Source organism: Tursiops truncatus, chromosome 3, assembly GCF_011762595.2.
Source record: "Tursiops truncatus isolate mTurTru1 chromosome 3, mTurTru1.mat.Y, whole genome shotgun sequence".
Lineage (NCBI taxonomy): Eukaryota > Metazoa > Chordata > Mammalia > Artiodactyla > Delphinidae > Tursiops > Tursiops truncatus.
In genome coordinates, this window is record NC_047036.1 from 63,308,854 (window position 1) to 63,331,392 (window position 22,539).

General features: G+C 44.2%; 1 protein-coding gene across 3 annotated transcripts in view; it reads right to left on the bottom strand.

The window, feature by feature from the left end:
• Positions 1-22,539, bottom strand: part of SERINC5 (serine incorporator 5) — a 179,265-nt gene that overhangs the window by 25,350 nt on the left and 131,376 nt on the right. For 2 of the 3 annotated variants that reach the window (XM_073802254.1, XM_033852973.2), the window contains 4 exons: positions 5,675-5,779; positions 5,036-5,214; positions 4,485-4,567; positions 2,951-3,044 (listed from right to left, as the gene is read on the bottom strand). In XM_073802254.1, the coding sequence (XP_073658355.1) occupies positions 2,951-3,044; positions 4,485-4,567; positions 5,036-5,214; positions 5,675-5,779 (461 nt within the window). The remainder of the gene's footprint in view (positions 1-2,950; positions 3,045-4,484; positions 4,568-5,035; positions 5,215-5,674; positions 5,780-22,539) is intronic. The other variant, XM_019929768.3, reaches the window with a different exon arrangement.

Consider the following 22,539-nt stretch of genomic DNA (forward strand, 5'->3'; position numbering starts at 1 on the left):
GTTCAAGTCCTGGTCCGGGAAGATCCCACGTGCCGCGGAGCAACTAAGCCCGTGCGCCACAACTACTGAGCCTATGCTGTAGAGTCCGTGAGCCACAACTGCTGCGCCTGTGTGCCCAGAGCCTGTGCTCCACAACAAGAGAAGCCACCGCAATGAGAAGCCCGCGCACCGCAACGAAGAGTAGCCCCCGCTCACCGCAACTAAAGACCCAATGCAGCCAAAAAAAATAAAAATAAATTAATTTAAAAAAAATGCAACTCCCTCCAAAAAAGAAACACCTAAATATACTGTTTACTTTTTGTTATTTCAGTTTTAATATAGAACTGATGCTTCGAATTATAAAAATTGACCTAGAAAGTGTCAAAAACAAGACAACAGGCTTAGAAAGGAGTCGCTTATGCTAAGCCCCACACCACCAAACCAACACAACTTAGAGTTTCAGCTCTCCCAGAAACGGAATCTTAAACCAGTCAATCAGGAATCCCCTGATTAGCACTAGTTATGTCACCTAACTGGTAGATGCCTGCCATCCCCTGAAGGGAAGTTACCTCACAATAACCAACCTGCTTTTTTGCCTAATATAACTTCCTTGTCCCTGCTCTCTGCTGCCTATGAACGTCTTTTATTTTGTACAGCTCCTCGGAGCTCCTTTCTATCTGCCAGATTGGAGGGCGCCCAATTTGAATCAATTTTTGCTCGGACAAACTCTTAAACTAAATTAGATGAATTTACATAAAAATAACAATACTTGTACATTTCCTAGCTTAATCCTAATTTTAGGCAGACCAACCAGCTGTGAGTATGTGGACAAAAGAGATTTTATTGGGACACTGGCCTCAAAGCCGGGACAACAGCAACATCAATCGTTGCAAAGCTCTTAAGCCATTCCTATTGGGTGGTTTCTGGAAAGTTTTTAAAGCAATCAAACTCTTCCAAAATGCCCGTTAAAACTTGGCATCGATAATTAGTCCCAGAAAATGGCTTCAGAATCAATCAAAACATTAAAGTCAGAGTAAAAAAGCACAAGTATTCTCAAGGAAGCATACTATTTAATGGGCAAGTCAGGCACTCAGTATCAAAGATATTAGTATTTTATCATAAGTTCCTTACTCGAAGTTTATTTGTAAAAATTTTAGAAAAAAGTGTGATGCATTCCTTTTGTCAAATAAAAAATTCAGAATGAAAGTACATAAGAATCACCAGGGAATTCCCTGGTAGTCCAGTGGTTAGGATTCCACGTTTTTACTGCCAAGGGCCCAGGTTTGATCCCTGGTCTGGGAACTAAAATTCCACAAGCCACATGGTACAGCGCCCCCGCCCCCCCCCCCCGGAAAAAAGAATTATCATCGATGGAAAGAATGGTATTTAATCAATTAAAATGCATTTCCAACTTACTGTGCATATTTCTTCTGTATAACTGAGAACAGGGTCACATAAAACTATAGTCAACCATTTGACTTATCTTTAGGAAAACTTTGCTGCCTCGAAACAAGATCTAGTAGAAGCCCCAAACATACTAGGTTTCAGGGATGACTCAAAATGCAGGACAGCATGCAATAATAAACTTATATATGTACTCAGACCTAGAAATCTGTATTATCATACAGATTAAGATTTGAGGGGAGTTCCACGGCAGTCCAGTGGTTACGGCTCTGCACTTCCAATGCACGGGGCACGGGCTCAATGCCGGGTCAGGGAGCTAAGATTCCCACATGCCGCGCAGCGCGGCACCCGCCCCCCCTCCCCAAAAATAAAGATTTGAAAAAATACCAAAACACGCCTGTAGCGCTACCTGTATGACTATTCAATGTGCTGCAAACATTTTTAAATTGGTATTTGGGTGCTTACTCCAATATTTACCAAATAATAAAATGTTTAACCTATCTTTTCACTCAGGCATCTCATGATTCGATTTTCAAAAAAACAAGACCAAAACAAAACAACTACTACTACTACCAAGCTGAGGAATATAATCAGGATGAAAAGTGTTTTGAGAGAATTTGGACAGTATATTTTGTTTTGTCCAAAATAAAAAATAAAATTCACATTCATATAGAACTTTCAGATACCCGCCCAAACAGTACAAAATAACATGATGCCTACAAAATCTACAAAATTACAAAAGCCTTACTGGATATAGCAGGCAGTTATTTTCATTCATATTTTATAAGTAAAGTAAGACAGAGCACTTCAGTGCTTTGCCCAGAGTCACAAAGAGAGTCAACCTGGCCTTAGCACCGAAGGAGCTGGACCCCTGTTTAGCTGTCACTTCCTCAATGTGGCTCAGCAAGAAATAAAACGAGCCATTAATAGTTTGGCATTCCCCATGTATTCTAGGATGTGAACTCTATTTTCAAGGCACTTAAAAAGGGTATTTTTTTTAAAGTCGGGAAGGCTTTCTAAGGTAGAACAACAGATCTTCCTAATGAAGGGGTCCTTCCCCTCTTAGGCAGTTGAGAAGGAACAAAAATTTTTTTAAAAAGAAAAGCACTATTTCATTGAATATTCTTTGCAGAAAATGAACCTCCAGCTCCAAAGTACTTTTTTCTTTTTAATCTCCTATGGATGGGAGCCTAAGATAAAGCCTACCCAAATTTTCAGCCACTAACGCAAGCACGGAGCAGGGGCTGTGAGGCGCCAGCAGTGGGGTTGAGTGTGGCTAAGTCTTAGAGCCCAAATGAGAGGGTGCAGGGAAAAGAGAGCCAAAGAGTGAAAAGCAATGAAGTGGAAAAAGGAAAAGTAGAAAGGCGAGAAAAACAGTATGGGAGAGGAGTAAATGAAGAGGTCCAAAGAGCAGGAGGGAAGGGAGAGAACAAGCAAAAATTGTTTTTGGTGTAAGCAGGCTGCTAATCGCTGGCAATACAACTCGGGGTAGAGCTCCTGTCATCATGGGCACTTTCTCTGAGTCAGAGAGTGAGTTCACGTGGAAGCTCTCCATAAAAGCACATACCAGTTCTTGTTCCATTTATGTGCAAACTCCACAAGTAAGAGGAGCTGGATGCCTATGAACAGGAAGCCTCCGACGGCTCCCACATAGCGCCAGGCTGCAAAAGAAGACCGTCCGAAAGGAGATGAGGTGACCGTCCCAAGTGTTTAACTCAAATGAGAGTAATGACTACAGTTAATTTTTACTGCAGGCTCCCTGTACCAGTAACACATTTAATTCCCACACAACCCTACAAGGTGGGTACTGCTATTACACCCACTTTACAGATGAGAAAAACTGAGAGTCTACACGTAAGCTGACAAGGTCCCATAGCCAGTAAAGGGTGGGGCTGGGATGTGAACACAGGCAATCTGGCACCACAGCATCCAAGCTTCACCTCCATGCTATAAATAAATGCCAGATATCCTAACAGATGCAGTAATTAATAAAATCAACAATGACCCTCAATTTAAAAGTAAAATCACACAATGCCAGAAAAACCAAGGATTCAAATTTCACCGGATAGAGACCCACCAATGTCCAGTGAGGAAATGAGGTTCACATGGGGGGCCACGGACTCAGGTTCTACTTCTGGGTCGGCCACAGAGAAGCCCAAACCTTGGATAAGCGCATCACATCTCTGGGTTGTCTATAATACAACTGAGCTGGGCTAGAGGATGGACAGCTAGGTCCCATCCCATTCTAAGTATATTACTCTAATATATACAAGGACCTCTGTGGAGAATAGAAAACTAGTTACCAGTATTTTAGGTAAAAAGACAACTTGGATACAACTTCCTTAAGGAGTACATAAAACCGGTATGACCCTAAGAAACTAGCTGGAGCCTGATATGTGGCTATTTGAGGGACTATGGCTGTTCCTTATTCACAATGTGAGTATTTTTACTATCTTAATAAGGAAAGTGAATCCATTTGGGTCTGAACAGTGTTCTGAACCTCTAAAACTCAGGCTTTTTTCCTCCTCCCTACCTCATATGAAGAAGGGCCCCTTGTTTCAGCTATGATTGAATGCATTATATTAAATAACTTTGGTAGGTTCTATCGATAAGGGATATAATTCAGTGTTGTACAGTTTCACATAAGGCAAGTTTAGAAATGGTCTGGAGGATGCCTTTCTTACCCCATTATAGCTACAGCAGATTTAAAGCTGCTGAGAAGCCTTGGGTTTGTGTGCAGTGCTCAGAAAGAACAAGGTCTCCCTGGGTCACGCTGACATGCTAAACTAGTTTTCAAACAAGTTTTAAGTGCTTCATTTTCCCTTCAGGCTAATAACCTTAATTTCAATTCTTCAACCGGTAGAGTAACTAAAGGTCCTCTCACCCCTCCCAGGGAGGGAGAAGTGGAGGTGTGGGGTGAGGAGGGAGGAAGTACAGAGGGTGGGTGAAGTGTGGGCAGCTGAGGCAGGATTTTTTTTTTTTTAAGCTACAAGAAAGTTAGTAACCTACAATATCAAAGGCACCCTGGACTACGCTTTCAAACAGTTTTACAAAGTGAATAAAAACACAATAAATAGATACCCCCAATGCCCCATTTGTACCATTTAGAAAGGTCTCCTGATCTGGAATGAAGAAGGCTCCTGAGCACATGGCCCCCAACAGCAGAAGTTTAAAGAACCAAAAGCTGGAGGGGAAGAAAAAAAAAAAAAGGAAATGTATTTAAATGATATTCAAGGAAGGACAAAAGACCTCTTAGAGGTAAGCGTGTCAATTCATGATTCTGTTCTCTCCAAATGGAGGGGAAGTAATTAAGTGACTGGAGACTGCCTTTTCCCATAATTAGACAGACTTCGGTGTGGCCTCTGATTGTGCAAGACCATTTTGTTGCAGGGGTGGAAGTGATCTGGGGGAAGCTCTTGGTACAAGAAATAAACTCTTGTCTCCAATGCATTTCTCATTATGGTACCAGGTGTTACAAATAGGATTCCAGTTCTTAGGCCACTGTGTGGTAAGTATAAGTTCCACCTTCCCTAAAATCGGTGTCAACAATTTCAACTAGAGGAAAGCAGTCAGAGGGTCTGAAGAGTGAAAGAGGTCCTGGAATGTTGCTCTGAATATAAGGAAGGGTGAAAGGATACCCACAAAGACTCACCCATTGTGAATATAGGCTCTACAACTTTTACTGTTGTTGATTTTCAAGGTCAGGAGGCAGAATATAAAGAAGAAACAGGCCATTCCAAAACAGACTCTATATACCGCAGAATACCCCACCAGCTTCTCACAGGTGTCGCCAGCTTTAATGCCTTTACAGATATCTTCGAAAAAAGGGATCTGAAGAAAAAGAGAAAAAGTAATTTGTTAAAACTAGGAAAAGAAGGGCTGCCAATGGAGTGTTCTTTCAGCCTACAAGTCAAAATCCAATGTGAAATACACCATGTGCAGAGAGAAATTAAGACTGAGAAGAAAGTCTCTCTTCCAAAGACCTCTTTCTTTCTCTGAATCTTTCTTAAAAATACAGTGCTCATAACATACCACTCCACCTCCACTTACTCCTAAGGAATTCTGAAATCCAGCATCAGAGTTTTAAAAAATGATACTTATAATACACAGGTATATTTTTCTTTATTCATCCATTCATTTTTGCTGCGCCAGTCTTAGTCGCGGCATGCGGAATCTATCATGCGGAATCTATCGTTGCGGCCTGCAGATGTCTTAGTTGCGGCCTGTGGGATCTAGTTCCCCAACCAGGGATCGAACCCAGGCCTCCTGCATTGGGAGCTCGGAGACTTACCCACTGGACCACCAGGGAAGTCCCACGGGTAGATTTTTCTTGAAATGCATAAATATGGAGAATAATTGCACATATGCCATTATTTATATAGGATAAGCTCCTGACCTGGAAATGAAATCAGTGGGTCAAGTAGTATCTACATTTTAAAATTTCAAGAGATAAAGTCAAATCACACTTTTAAAGGCTGCCTTTACATCGTACCAGTAACATTTGAGACTGCTCACATTCCCAACCTGAGCACCAAATTTAAAGGTTAAAAACCACTATCTTGTTTTAATGTCCGTCTTCCTCATTACTAGTAAGGTTCACATCTTTTCTTAAATTTATGGCCATTTGTATTATTCTCTGTGAATTGGCAGTTAATTGGATTTTTTTTCTTGATCCACTGGAGCTCTTTATTTACGGACCTTAATCTTCTGATAAATGTTGATAATGGTTTATTCTAGTACAATTAGAAGGTTTTAATGTAAAACCCACTTACATTATCAGAATAATTAAAACCTTACATTATGAGAACAAGCAGCACGTTTCTATTAATGTCAGAAAATAAAGATTTAGTCAGTGTTAAAAAGAAAACTTGCTTCTTACCAACATCAAAGCTGAACACTCTTTAGAACAGAAAATAAGTTGAAAATCACATTACAGCCTTTACTCACAAGACAAAAAAAAAAAAAAAAAAAACCAGGAAAAAAAATGACATAAAACTAGAGGTAAAACTGAAGCATGATAATTTAGTTTCTTCTCCAGAAAATATCCTAAAGAAACAACAACAGTGGAGGTTATTAAGATTTCCGTAAACAGAAGGAAGACTACACTTAATTGCAGTTCATCTTCCTCCACTAGGGTTCCCTCCCTCAGAAAAGGGCTGCAATCATTACTACACCTGAATCTCAAACATGCTTTTCCAAACAAAGCATGTTTTTCAAAATTAGTGTCTCAGGCAAAAAAGCATTAATACTGAGACCCTATTAGGATAGCTCCATTTCCATGAATAGCTATAAAAGATTTCATGGGACTTCCCTGGCAGTCCAGGGGTTATGCTCCCCACTTCCACTGCAGGGGACACGGGTCTGATCCCTGGTCGAGGAACTAAGATCCTGCATGCTACGTGGCACAGCCAAAAAAAACAAAAAGATTTCATAAAGAAATGCCAAATATTTTGCAGTCAGCAAGTTCCTGCAACTCCAACTTCTTTTTGATCAGAGCAAGAAATAAATGCATAAAGAGAGACACTACTATATTTTTGAGCAAGCCAGGTAAAATACTAAGCCTAATGAAATACAGAATGTCTAGTTAAATTTAAATTTTGGATGAATAATAACTAATTTTTTAATATAACAACACTTGGGACATACTTAGACTAAATATTGCATGGGACATATTTATGCTAAAGAAGCATTCCTTGGCAAGAGATGAAGCTCAAAAGAAGGCAGGGTCTTGGTGGGAAGGGCCAGGTGTATGCCATGCTAAGGAGTCTGGCTCCCACCCTGTAAGGGAAACAACTATTTAAGCTGGAATGCCTTTGGCTGCAGAGTGGAGAACATATGGGAAAGGGACAGGTTTGAGGCAGGAGGATAAATTAGAGGGCCACTGGATTAACAGTCCAGATAACAATCGAAGAAGGTAAACTACTAGCAGAGAAAACAGAAATTCTGTGGCTAGAAGTCATAGTTGGCAGGACTGTGAAGGATGGGGGGAGGGTTCTCTTCTGCTTTATTAAAGCTGTTTGGGGTGGTGGGGGAGTAGGGTTGGCAGAGGATGAAGAGTGGAACTGAAAAGAACAGATCGGGAGTTTGCTTTTAACATATAGGGTTGGAAGCGCCTTGAAGCATCCCAGTGAGAACGGCTGGTCTGGAAATTGCTTCAGTATAGCGATAAGGATACAGGATACAGGAAGTGCCCTCACACAGGTAATGAGAAGTCAGGAAGGGCCTTCTGAAGGACCTTGAACTTTTAGCAGTGTTTCACAGTGAGTGAGCAAACTCACATGGTTAAGATCCTCATATACTGAAGTGATGGGGGATGCCACACAAGTGAACGTTTCAGAGCCTCTAGCAGGAAACAAAAGCTGCACCCGTATGAGTGGTACCGATAATAAGGAGGTAACATTGCATTAAATCTGTAAAAGGAGGCGCCATGCCACCTCACTTACTCCTGTTTTGTTCATATGGGATTTACTGTTCTGTAATATTCATGGAACTCTTCTTTTCCCTCCCTTCCGTGTCCCACTCTATCAGCAAAGCTAATCCCTGCTGCACACCACCGCCCTCACTTCCACTGTAACACGTGCATGGCAGCATCCCTTTCGTCTACACCAGCCCATCTTTCCCGATTAGACTCTTCTCCACCTCCCTACCCCACACCCACTTCTCTCTTCTTCTCAGATCAGTTCAAGAAGAACGTTACTGCCAGCAGGCCTGAACGCCTACCCTACCATCCCCCACAAATCCCCCCTCCCCTAAAACCCTTGTTTACCGCCAGAGGCCCTTAGGCTCATCAAAGGGTGGGTATGTGGCACTGCATACTTCATCCAAAATATCAGTAGGCAAACAACCCCCTGCTCCAAATACTAAGACCTGCTTTATGCTCTATGGGTGACTTAGTCATTTAGCCTTCAGTACGTGGTGAATATTTTTAGGCAAAGAATCTCCGAGTTGAACAAGCTGGCAAGATTTAGTGAGGGGAATCTGCTCTGATTAAATATTTGCTGTTCCAAGCTCCATCCCGGTTTTAGAAAAAGAAAACATTCATTACACACAGATTCCACACCATGGGGTAGAGGGGACAGGCCTGCTAAGGGTGTTACCTCTTATGTCTGGTTCTGGGCATCCAAGGACGCTGCATCTGTGTTGGTTCTGTACAGACCCAAGGGCAACGGTTTCCCCACAAGCCTCAAGCAACCAAACTCAGAGCCACAAATTATCAGGAAAAATAAAAAGCTCACATGGACTTCCAACCCTGAGAATTAAATCGGTGAGTCGTTGTAAAAAGTGCTCGTCACAGTTCCTAATCCATAGTAGCCATTAAGTAAACTTCCTTAACTCTAAGGTACTATTTTATAAAAGAACTTCTCGGGGAGGGAGTTAGGCACATTACATGAACCCCTGATTGGCTGATGCATACTGATTTAAACATGGGGGGACATGAACATCTTAGAACTCAGCAGATGCTCTATTCACTTTACAAAGGATTCATATTGAAAGTTACAGTTGGACCCCCATATCTGCCAGTTCTGTATCTGTGGATTCAACTAACCACAAATGGAAAATATTTTTAAAAATTTTTTTATTTTTCAGGGAGTTCCAAAAAGTGAAACTTGAATTTGTCATGTACCAGTAACTATCTACATAGTATTAGATATTATAAATAATCTAGCGATGATTTAAAGAATATAAGAGGATGTGCCTAAGTAATATACAATGTCATTTTATATAAGGTACTTGAGCATTGGTGGATTTTGGTATCCGATAGCGTCCTGGAACCAATCCCCCACAGATACCAACAGACAACCGTACCGGGTAACTTTCAATAAGATGAATCCTTCCCTGGCACATATATAGGCATACATGAGAGATATCGTGGGTTCAGTTCCAGACCACTGCAATAAAGCAAATGTCTCAATAAAGCGAGTCACACAAATGTTTTGGTTTCCCAGTGCATATAAAAATTATGTTTACACTACACTGCAGTCTATTTAGTGTGCAATGGCACTATGTGTTTTTCTTTAAAAAAAAAAAAGCAGTGTATAGACCTTAATTAAAGAATATTTTATTGCTAAAAGAACACTAACCATCATCTGAGCCTTCAGTGAGTCATGGCAGTAACATCAAAGATCACTGATCACATAATAATGAAAAAGTCTGAAATATCGTGAGAATTACCAAAGTGTGACACAGAGACATGAAGTGAACAATGCTGTTGAGAAAATGGCACCAACAGACTTGCTAGATGCAGCATTCCCACAAACCTTTAATTTGTAAAAAACGCAGTATTTGCAGAAGTGCCATAAAGGACAACAAAACAAGGTATGCCTGTATAAGAATTGAGTTCTAAAAAACAGTGCTCACTACCTATCTTTCAGAGACCTAGTTGCCACCCAAAAGAAAACACGTCTGAACTCCCAAATCAGGGAAGACATTTTGAAACATCAACACAAGTATTAAGCTCAAAGAGATGGAAGCTAGAAAATCCCTGTAACTCATCTATATAGAAGAGAGGCTAGCTATGCCTCCAAAACAATTTCAATCTCAGGTAGATAAATATAAACAAACAATAGAAGAGCTACAGAAAGGCTTACAGGTCTAGTTGGCCAGGGGCCCACATGCTGCAAACTTAGAAATAAAGTATAGAATTTGGGAGTGTTTCTTACAGAAATGAAGAGGAAAAGGAGCGGCGTGTTCCTATAATATTAAAATATTATTTGGGAGAGATGAGAACATGGCATATTAGCAAAGCGAATGAGTCTTACATTTCATTACATCAAATTTTTAGGGCAATGAATGAAACCAAGCTGCAGAGAAAGCTTTGGGCAGCTGAGCAGGAGTGATACCATAAAACCTAGAAGAACCACATCTGTAGGTTCTGTTTAGCATCTCTTACTTGAAATGAATTTCAGAATCGAGACCCTCTCTCCTTTTTGATATTCCACTTATTTTCATACTTTCTAAGACAATTTCTTTTTGTCTGTGGAAAAACTCCAGTGTCCATGAGAGTGATGCCTGTCTGTTACCCACCCACGGACAGGAGCTGTGAAACAGGGAACATTAAGATCCGCTTCCATCCTCCCCTCAGTGGCCTCTAGCAACCAAGGCTCATTTCTCTGTAAATTATTACCTTTGAGGCCCTTTTTTTGGGGGGGGGGGGCTATTTTTAAAAACAGTAACAATCTCACATCTCTTTTGTTCGGGTTTCTAGACATTTTTACAAGAAAAGTCTACGTTGTGCCATTATTAAAAGCCATAAGGGGAACTAAAATTTCACCGAGCCTGGTTTTATTTGACCCCGCCACCTCTGCCATCAGGAACTTGACATCCCCAAATAGTAACTCCCCAGAATCTCGGAAGCATGCAAGACAGAGACGGCACTGGTGCTCACAGCTTCTCCTCCACCGTGAGCATTTCGTCAGGATCAAACCACCCCAAATATGATTAGACAGTTAGAAAACAACTCCAACCAAACTCTAAATAATAAGCTTTCAACCCAAACAAGACAACTTGCAGAGAACTGACTAATAATGATGGCACGAAGGGCTCTTCCTCAGGAGGGAAGCAGGCGACAGCTAAGGTCGATCTGCTCAGGGAATTAAGGTAACATGAAGGCAGAATGTACGAGCAAGAATCACGCCAGTTACTAATCTTGAAGGAGAGATAAGAGTTAATCCCAGGGAAAACTCATATAAATCTTCAATTAGGCAATGGCAGTGGGGATTGGGGCCGTGGAATAGACAGGTCCCGTGGAATAGACAGGTCCCGTGGAATAGACAGGTCCCGTGTGCTGATTTGATGGGGCCTAGGAAGAAAGGCAGAGGAACCCAGAACTAAGATTCCCAGTTCCTAGCTTGGCAGTTGGTTGGATGGCGGCCCAGCAGTGGATAGGAATCACAGAAGAGCGGTTTCAGGATGGAGGGGCAGTCATTCACTTAACGACAGGCGGCCAGTATCCGGGGGAAATGTGGGCAGATGGCTAAGCAAGGGTGCAGTGCTCCAGAAAGACAGCAGGACTAGAGAGAAGGACTTGGTAGTGACCAGCAGAGATGGCAAAGGAGGCACTCAGTGGAGTAAATAAACTCACCTGGAGAGGAATGTGGGTAGAGGAGGGGGAGGGAGACAGGTGGGAACAGCCCAGAATGCTGGGGAATGCAAACATTTGGGGACTGGGAAGAAGCGGAAAAAAAACAAGGAAGAAACTGAAAAGGTACAGAACCAGAGAGAAGTTGAGGGAGGCTTTCAAGAAGCAGAGTGTGTCAAATACCACCAATGCGATGACAGCGCAGATTGGATTTGCCAACAGTCATCTGGGGCAGTGATCAGAATATTCTCTAGAGCAGATGGGGGCAGAAGCCAGACTGATGGCTGAAGGCTGAGCAGAGGAGACAGTCAGGAGGGCTGGGTAGCAGGCAGAAGTGAACCCAGCAGCCCTTTCACCCCTGCTTTCAAGAAATCTAACTGCAAACATAAGAGTCCAAGCATCATTCTAAAATATATTTATTTACAATTATACAAGCAATACATAATTATATTCTTGTTGCCAAAGATAATGTAAATTATAACATACAGATAACTGAATCCCCTTGCCCATCATTACTCCAACCCTAACCTGACTGCTTCCCAGAGGGAATCACTGTCACACTTTCATGTGTATCCTTTTAGGCCCTTTGCTGTGTTATTCCCCTCTCATTACGTCTCACAGATTGTTGCATGTTCAACACATAAATCTATTTTCATCCTTTTTAACTACTATACAGAAATCCACAACCCAGACCAATCATAATTTAGTTTCTGTGACGCTAGTGGCAGACATTTACATTGTTTCTGAGTTTTCACTCTTATAAACAATGTACAATGGTTAGTTCCCATATTGTGCATGTCTCTCTCTGCACATGTAGAGCATTTAGGAGGACTGACATCCACAAGATGAATACTGAGTCATAAAACTGGTTAAATTTTAACCGACACTGCCAAACTCTCCCCAGGGAGGGTTTCTGAAAACCCTAGGGTTGGGGGGAACAGGGAGAGCAGGAGAGAGGCACAGAGATGCCCACAGAGCCCCCTACACACCCATCTCGGAGCGAGGAAAGTCTCTGCTGCTCCCCCCTAGGGTCAGCACCTCAGTAAGCACTGCCCCCCATAATCAAGAGAAAAGGGGTGGAAACAGGGGGCCCTCTGAGTCCAGAACACAAATCCACACCTAACCTCAGAGACAAAACTGCAGCTATGGCGGCCTGGACTTTGTTTCAGATGGCAAATACGGTTATTGGCCCACACTCCCTCTCACAGAACGCAGGGTCTGATAGAGAACTCTGTGCCCCCTGAGAGGAACAAGGCCCACTGACAGTTCTCTCTTGAACACAGAGATGCTGAAGTTTCTATTAAGAGGACTAAATGTCTAAACAGGCAGAGCTTTCTAGTCAGACCACTCATCAGTGGGAAGATGTGCTTACGGCCTAAGTGAGCACCAAATCAGCTAGCTTCCTCTTGAACTTGTGAACCCGGAATAGAGTGGTGACATATCAAATGCAAATCCAACTATGCTCATGGCTGTTTTCTGTAAATAATTATTAAAAGCCCAGTGAAAATAGAGTTTACGTGTGTATTCTCCATCCCACACGATATATTATATAACTATACCTAAGCGTCACAGCACAGGGTTTGCTCATTCCCTGACTCATTCATATCTACTATGTACAGGTACTGTTCTAGGATATGGAGATTCAAGCAGCGAATAAAATAGGTTAAAAGATCCATGCTAACAAGGAGCTCCCTTTCTAGTGACATGCTGTACACACAAAGCCTGTGTGCTCTGCTTTATGGATATTTCAGGCATTTTCATGGTTTAATTTCAACTATCCGTGATTTTGCCTTAGGTGGGACACAAGAACCTAATCTCCTCCAAAAGACTGAATCCTACCAAACCTATACCCTCAAGGCTCTGAGAGCCCCTAGTCACTTGTTCCCCAATCCTAGTTCTGAGAACCCGGCCAGGCAGACATTTCAGTTTCTGGTCCAGCATCCTTCCCATTTTACACTGGACCAGGAATTGGGGGCCCCCAGGAGCAAAGCACTGGGGTACCCACACACTCATTCTCTCCATCCCCACTTCTTCCCAGTCACCAAAATGCTTGGCTTGGCTACCTAAGAAGAAGGGCTGATTATTATTATTTTTTTTAAAATTATTATTATTATTATTTTTTAACCTGTGAATGATTTACCACGTATTTCAAAAGGCCAGGAAGAGTAAGACATCATACTGTTGAACGTGTCACACTGAATGTATCCCTACATTGTTCTTGCCTAGTCAACCCAGTACATACGAGCTCACACAGCCCAGTATTTGCAACTTAATCAGGAGCTCCGGTACCCTCAGCACAAAGTTGAGGCCATTCAAGTTTCCCCTTCAGGGAGAAGGGGAGAATAACTGCATATGACAGGCACAGGGCCACTGAGGTCTACCACAGGCCAGTGAAGCAAAGGGCAGAGTGTGGGTCAAATCCAGCTAGCTCCTGTTCATGTAGATAGAGAACAGAGCCACGCTCGTTTGCTGGCATTTTGTTTTGGCTGCAGAGTTGAGTAGTTGCTAAAGACCACAAGGCCCTCACAGCTGAAATGTTTACTAGCTGGCTCTTTACAGGAAAAGTTCCCCCGGCCCAGGACTAGGAAGCAGAGCTGAGGAGCTGTGCTGAGCTGCTGCTGAAGCATGAATTAGCATCTCAAAGGCAAATGACAACTGGTGATGACTTACTCTAAGGATCGTAAGTCAAAGGAACAGCGGAGACGCGACTGGCGGAACTTGTGCTTTGAGAGAATTAAATCGGACGTCTCCCGTATGTCATTTTCAGAGCTGCAGCTTAAGGATTTTAATTTATCTGCCTGCAAAAAAAAAAAGCTTTGTGGAGGAGGTGGTGGAGGACATGCCTGCGAGTTCAATGCTTTTTTTTTTCTGCAGGTCAGAAGCCCGCATAGTAGGAAAAAAACCTCACATCTGTTACACAAACATGGCGTGTAGAACCAAAAATAAAACCCACACTGATGAAAGCCGGCATGTAGAGAGATAATTTTAGACTTAATTTTAAGACTGTATAAACAGCTTCACTGAAATTTAAAAACCACACCCCCCAAATACCCAACCCCCCTTGCGATTAAGCTCAACCCTGCTTTAGAGGGCAACACACTCCAGTCCCTTTTACAAACCTCCTACCTCACCTCGGCTCCCAGTCTCCTATGAGGACGGTTCCCAGTCTCCTATGAGGACGGCTCCCAGTCTCCTATGAGGACGGCTCCCAGTCTCTCATGAGGACGGGGGAAAAAGCACTCCTGAGTTCTAACGTCACCCCAAAGGTCAACAGAAGGGACAGCTGACACCACCGTCTCCAACAGTTGCTAACGGAATTCAGATTTTTTTTTTTTTGCGGTACGCGGGCCTCTCGCTGCTGTGGCCTCTCCGGTTGCAGAGCACAGGCTCCAGACGCGCAGGCTCAGCGACCATGGCTCGTGGGCCCAGCCGCTCCGCGGCACGTGGGATCTTCCCGGACCGGGACACGAACCCGTGTCCGCTGCATCGGCAGGCGGACTCTCAACCACTGCGCCACCAGGGAAGCCCCAGATTATTTTTAACTATGCAGCCTAACGCTGGGGGCACCTTCTTTATACACTTTCCACCTGAGGCCCAGTTCTCTAAGGACAACTGTATGTTACTCACACCCACACCCCCTGCACCTGCCACACTGCTTGGTACTTACATAGGCAGGAAAGAAAGGAGGGAGGGAGGGAGGGAGGAAGGAATCAATTACATGACTTAAAAGATATTTTAAAACATGAACTCAGATTACAGTTTAACCAAGTAACACGATCACCCTTTTAAACTCTGTTATCAAGTATCAAGACTCAACTATTCACAATATTTATATTTCCTGCTCCCAGCGATCTGAGGCTACTGTTGTTTGTGTATTGTGCTATTTGTTCCCTCTGGCTCCAACTTTATAACAGAGCTGTTTCCAACCAAAAGCTCTTGTCTGTCCCATTTATCTGCAGAGAGCTGCGTGGTCCCGTCTATGGACAGTTGCTTAACAGGTGCTTTTGATGGTCACAGAAAAAAGGATCAGGAAAACTTCAGTTCTCACATCTTATCATTGTACCCCTCCTACAGTTGGACGGATCCTGAAACAGAGATCCTGTTAACATCCGATGCTCCCCCAAAGCTTCTGGGTAACAGATCCTCCAGACCAAGGACAATAACTATTGTTTCTTGTTTTCTGGCTCCTGGTAAGCTCATTATTACTGGACTAGGATCAAACCTCTTTGTCTTTGGTTCAGACTCAAAAAGGCTCTCAGCAGGGTTTACATTAGTTCAAATCACGGCCTGTAGAACCAGACTATTTCCCACAATCACTCTCCCCGCATTCACTGAGCGCAGGAGGTTGGGGCCTGAGCCATGAGAGAAGCAAGGGATGGGAGGGCTGCAGGGACTGTTTTCTCCAGGTGGTGTTATGCCTGGATGAACTTGAGACCTAAGATAAAACTGTTTGGAAACATGTGTCCCCAGGGTCACCCCAATTTAGAGAGGAGGGGACCCACAAGATTTAAGAGGTGGAACCTCACTGCCAGCACACCCCAGGGAAACTCTGATCAGGCCACAGTGAGAATCTTTCCTCTGTGTTCTACAAAGAACTTGAAGTTCAGTGGCCCAGGCCCACCTTTAACCTCAGAAACACACTCGCTGATACACTGGACACATATAAGGTACAACAGTACAAAGAACTCAGCTGCTGTTCAGAACGAGGACTTTTGAAAAGCATTCTATCTCAGCTGGATTAAAAAAAAAAAAATACTCCAGACTCAAATAACTGGGTCAGCAATATTTTTTTTGGCGCTAATTCAACACTTGTTCTAACACAAAAGCATAAAATGCCAGCTGAGAATGGAGAGTTCTACTTCCTAGAACTTCAATGCACGATAGCAACACCTGATGCTATGTCTCAGGTACACAGTTCTCCTAACATTCAACCAGTAAAGACCAAGATCAAAACAGGAGCCAGACTTTCCAGCTTCAGCGTGAACACCTGTCATTCTATGCTGCGACAAACTACATGGTGTTCGGGATCAAACTGGAATATTTTTCGTTGCTGCTGTTTGTTTACTTTGAAAAGACGGTCACACCAAACACAGCTTGAAGGCAGGTTCTATTTCACATGCAACGCCCATGAATAAATTGGATGGATTTGTGGTTGCCCCTATTTTCTATTTCAGACTAACCATCATCCCTTGAGCCCAGCTTCTGGCTTTACAAAGGGAAGGAGGCACGTGGGGAAGATAAGCTAAGAAAGCCACTGAGGGCCCGAGGTGGTACTATTTCCAGAGGAAATACTTCTCCCTCACCACCAAGTCCAGAAGAAAGACCAGGAATCAAGAGGAAGGATAAGTTTGCTAAGCCGCCTTCTGCTACTTCTGTGAACATCTGAGCAACAGCCGACCCCAGTCGTACAGGCCAGAGGCACCCCTGGTCGGGGACCAGCAGTCCTGGGTCCTTTTCCCAGCTCTACCTGGTGTCACGGCCTTGGACAAGCCACCTCACTGCCCTGCGCCACATCCTCTCATCTGTCAAATGAGGGGGGTGGTTAGGGTTATAACAAGATTCTTCCACTTTAAAATAATGTTTTATCCAAATTATACTCTAAAAAGAGAGCAATATTTTCTCTGCATGACACTTAACATCGCATAGTATCTGCTGTCTCTTCACTGGGCAGAACACTTATGAATGGGAGCTGCATCCTTTTTTCCATTTCTTATCTGTTTAACTAGATCCTTTAACTAGTAACTTTGTTTCATGTATTTTTTTTTTTTTTAACCCCCTGTGACTGGCACGGGAACGGGAATGGGAGGGCTTTCCCAAAACCAATACTTACTATAATGCTTTCATATTCCTCATACTGTAGGTTAAAAAAAAGTAGAGTAGCTCGTTACCAAATTTCAGCATTGGATCAAAGCTCTGTCAACTCTCTGTCAACTCTAAGAACCACCCAAGTATGGTTAAATGTCACTGTGAACTGACCACAGGGTGTACTCAGGAAAGCATTTTGAAATCTAAGTCGTCTCTAAGGAAAGTAGCTTCTGTGTTCATCTACAGTTGCTACACTGTGGGAACTCCAGAATTTGAAAATGGAGTATCATCTGGGAGACATACAAGTACAAACAGCAACCTCATGGGGTCACCCATGGGGTTAGTTCTCTGGAGAAAGAAGTCTGAGGGGAAGTGAACGTGTGAAGCTAGGGACATGGGGACAACCCAAGTCTAAATAAGACAATTGGAACAGGACATCAAGGAGCCTGGTGGGGTCGAATCAGGACTGCCTGAATGCTGAGTAGAAACCCAACCCTTTTATGACCTGCGTGGGGCAAGTATGTCGTCAGCACTGGACCTAGAAAAAAGGGGGAGAATGGATCTGTCCCCAGCACTGTCCTGAGAAAAGTGTGCCTCAACCAGCAGATAAACATTAGGAATAACCAAAGCCGGAAATGAAAGCACGGCTCAGGGAAAGCAGGCAGAGGAGAAGGGCTCAGGCCAGGAGGTGACCACTACACTCGGCACGGCGGGGGGAAATGGATGACCAGATGTGGATATGGCCTCGGAACGAGCCTGGCTATAAACAGTCCTCCTTTATTCCATTTTCATCCATCTACTTCCACGTAATCTATGTTAATACAGCTAATATACATGAATTTCCCATTACCACATCTCCTTCTCCTTCTAATGAACAGTGAAAATGACTGAGAAATACAGACCAAAGCTCATTTATATATCACCTCTAGGGAATGTGTTGAGAGAGAACTGGATTTTCTGAATAAATAGAGAAAAGTCCTTTAAGCCCGTCCTGCTACCTCTGTTCCAGGGGCCTAAATCCACAGTTGGCAGCCTCAACATGCATCCCTGTCCCCCTTCCCTGGCAAATTATGGACTTCATGATAACTGCAGAAATCGCGAGTAGAATACCTACTTAAGATTTTTTTAAAGGGGTGGGGGGAGGTGATGACTGTAACTTGGGAATGTAACTGAAGGAGGGGCAGATTTAGATCCAATCAGGGTCCCACCTCCACTTAGTCCTGAAACTGAGTGGTCCATTGAGTTCAGTGGACCAAAGTGACCAGAACAATTTCTAAATAGTCACTTGGATAAAAATGCCAGATTCCAGCGTGCCAAGGGTAGACGAGTCACGGCAGAGACAGGCTTCTCGGGCCCCGGCCTGGGGCTGTGCGTGAAGATCTGCAAAGACCACTCGAGCACATTCAGCAACCTCCCTACCCCTCACCGTCTGGGGTGGGTAAGAAGCCTGGTGTCCGTTCTGACATTTACAGCCTTTTCAGAAACTCACGAACTCAAAGAGTTTAAGCTATTTCAGGAGTTTCAAATCCAAATGCTATTCTTGGGGGGCAAGAAGTAAGGGGAAATGTATGGGACCTGATGTAAGTAAACATCCAGTGATGGGGCCTGTGGCGAGCTACAGCATGCTAGCCCCTTCTTGCCAAATGCAAGAAGCAGGCGGCCAAGTGCACATTAAAAAAAGAAAACTCTGCTGGCCTAACAAGAGCCTGTAAGCCAACTTAACAATGGCTGAGCTAGGAGATTTCCAGGCGCACCTGAAGTCTCTGGGTGTATCACTGGCTAGTGGGGGAGGCTGGGGCATCAGGGGTTCTACCAACAAGAACGGGTTTTCATTAAGTCCAGGGAGAGAATGGAATTCAGAAGCTGCTTTTAAGACACTGAGGAGACTGCAGCCCTCAGCCCCCCTCACCTCTGGGCCCTGTCAGCTCTCATCCAACCCTCCTCTGAGGCCCACTCTACCCTGCAACAATTATCACCCTGTGCTGAAAAGAACGGAAAAGCTCTTCTCATCCAATCATGGGAATGGTTCAATTTCCACATTCTTACTCACTCAGAGGAAAACTGATCCAAACCCACCAGCAGAAAATAATGTATAAAGCAAACCATGTCTCCAAAAGAGATTCAGTAAGAGTACAAACAAAACGTTAACACCTTTTAAAACGACTGAAGGGGGCTTCCCTGGTGGCGCAGTGGTTGAGAGTCCGCCTGCCGATGCAGGGGACACAGGTTCGTGCCCCGGTCCGGGAGGATCCCACATGCCGCGGAGCGGCTGGGCCCGTGAGCCATGGCTGCTGCGCCTGCGTGTCCGGAGCCTGTGCTCTGCAATGGGAGAGGCCACAACAGTGAGAGGCCCGAGTATGGCAACAAAAAAACAAACAAACAACTGAAGGAACAAAAAAAGATTGCTACCAAAAACAAACATCATAGGAGATTCTCCTCTCAATACAAGGAATGATTCTTCAAGATTTAAATTGCAAGCAAAGAAACACACTAAAACAACAACATAAACGCGTCTTCCACGATGTGGGAGGTATGTTTTGGTTCTGGAAGAAAAAAAACGCAAAGGTTCAGGTACTACCTACCACCCATGTCAATGCCTCAGAGCAGCCTGGGCACCAAGTGGAATGCGGGATGGAGAAAATGGATTCTTCCACTCAGGAACCTTTAGGGCTCTTCTTCCCTCGGCCTGGCACACAGCTCACAGGAAAGAAGCCCTGAGGGCCACATAGATGCCCTGTCCTCCCTTTTCCAATGCAGGCTTAGTCTTAGGGGCTCCTGTCCCACAGGAAACAAGAAGAGCCTTCCTTTCTCCTCCCTCCCCAAATGCCCGCGCAGCTTCCTAGGACGCCCAAACTCAAAGTGTCATCATTGGTCTCCACACAGAAGTTCCACCTTGATTTAGTGGTGCCGGTCAGGAGGCTTAAATCTCTCGCCCATTTTGTGGTTGCTGTTCTACATTCTAAAATGGATTTTTAATCCCCACAAGCATCAAATATCTCAAGACTGTTCCTGCGTGAATTACATGGTCACTGACAAGAATGACCTGCAATAAAATGGCTGGTATGTTTTGAGATGGGAAAAATGCTCCAGGAGAAGACAGAAATCGCATCCCATTCAACCAGCACAGCAGAGCCGAAGTTCTCACGGGAAAGAGGAGTTTCCCCGAGAGAGATGAGGCGGGACGAAGTCTGGCCCAGCAGCTCTTTGCAGTTCCCTCTCGCTCAAACTACAACACAGGCCGCATTGGGAAGCCAAGGCAAAAACTGAAAACAACTGAAAAGGTGCTGCCTTGTGTTCAAAATCCACACACCCGACGGAGCCCTGGCCACTGCGCAGGAAGGCAAGGATGCCGGGTAGGAGGCAACTGCGCTCTCCCATCTGGGCTGTTACAAGGATACGTGCTTCCCCTCTTCCTGTCACACCCTTAACCATTTCCCCAGGCCAACGAGGAGGGAGGAGGAAGGACTGCAGCAGAAGCCCAGTGTGCATCCCCCAAGGGACCTTCCAGCGCTTGCCCTCGAGCACCGCCTGAGGGTGAGGCCAGCCTCTATTCTATAGGCCCAGAAACAAGCTGACTTGGTGACCAGCTGGCTGGCCCCCTGTGAGGCCTTAGAGATGGGAAAGTGTTGGTTTCACCCACAGGGGCCTCATTCCCTATTCAGGAAGCCCAGCCAAACCATTTTCAAATCAGTACCTTCAGGGAACAGGCAGAGAAACATTTACAAGAGCCTCTGTGAGGCCTCGTGGTTGCTCCTTCCCTCTCTCCCTCCCTTCCTCCTTCCCTCTGCTCTGACCCCAAGTCACACTGCACACACACCACTGCTGGGCTCACCCCCTGAGTATCTCGGCCTGTTTCTATGACAACAGCCTCCTACTCAAGAATCTCTAATGGCTTCCCACTTGCCACAAGACCACGGCCAAATGCCTCACCTTAGCACTGAGATTCCTGTAAGTCATTCTACCTCCCCATGTTTCCTCCCTTCTACACATGTGTTGTCCTTATTCTACCTACAGAGCCCAGTCGCTAAGAACTCAGTCAGCCTGAATTCAAATCCCAACTCCACCACTTAGAGCTGGAGACCTTGGGCAAGGTACTTAAATGACTCAGTACCTCAGTTTCCTCATCTGTAGAGCAGGGATAATACTGCTCAGGTGAGTACAGTGGTCATGAACTGAGATGATAATGTAAAATGCCTAGAATAAAACCTGGTACACGGTATCACCCAACAGATATTAGCAATTGAAATATTCATTATTATCACACAAGTCACTTCTTCCACGAAGCCCTCCCTAGCAACACCAGTCAACACCTTCTGTTTCTCTTCTTTCTTTTCTTTTTTTTTTAAATCTTCTGTTTCTTAAACGTTCTATGAACAGTCAGATACTGACTGGAGTTGTTAGGGACTGTTCCATGAGGCAGGTTACTTGGATGGTAATCAAATGTTAAAATTATCATTATGAAAGTCATATCCTAAAATAGGTCCTGTGGTTCCCAAATTATCTTTACCTCCAGTAACAATGTTTCTGATGGGTTCATCTCTAAGAGGTACTATACATTTGTAGTTTCAGATTATGTTTCTGGGATCCAAAGCCTAATTCCACGGAGACTGAAAGCTTCTTAAGAGCACCATGGACACACTGGCAGCTCCTATCACAGTGACACACTGGGGCCTTTTTTTTTTTTTTTTTAATTTTTCCTTCCTTCCTTCCTTCCTTCCTCCCTCCCTCCCTCCCTCCCTCCTTCCTTCCTTCTTTATTTATGGCTGTGTTGGGTCTTCGTTGCTGCATGTGGGCTTCCTGTAGTTGCGGCGAGTGGCGGCTACTCTTCGTCACCATGTGCGGGCTTCTCATTGTCGTGGCTTCTCTTGTTGCGGAGCACGGGCTCTAGGCATGCGATCTTCAGTAGTTGTGGTACGTGGGCTCAGCAGTTGTGGCTCGCGGGCTCTAGAGCACAGGATCAGTAGTTATGGAACACGGGCTTAGTTGCTCCACGGCATGTGGGATCGTCCCAGACCAGGGCTCGAACCCGTGTCCCCTGCATTGGCAGGCGGATTCTTAACCACTTCGCCACCAGGGAAGCCCCACACTGGGTCCTTAAGCCAATGCTTGTTCATTTAAAAAGAGAATATTAAGTTACCTGAAAAGCTAAGGTAAGAAGTGGGAGATTAAACAGACCTTCAGAATAAGAGTTAAAATCTACCCTTTCAAGTATTCCTCCTCTCAAACTTCTTGTCACAAACATTTAAGATTAAACCAAGTTAAGAAGAAGAGAA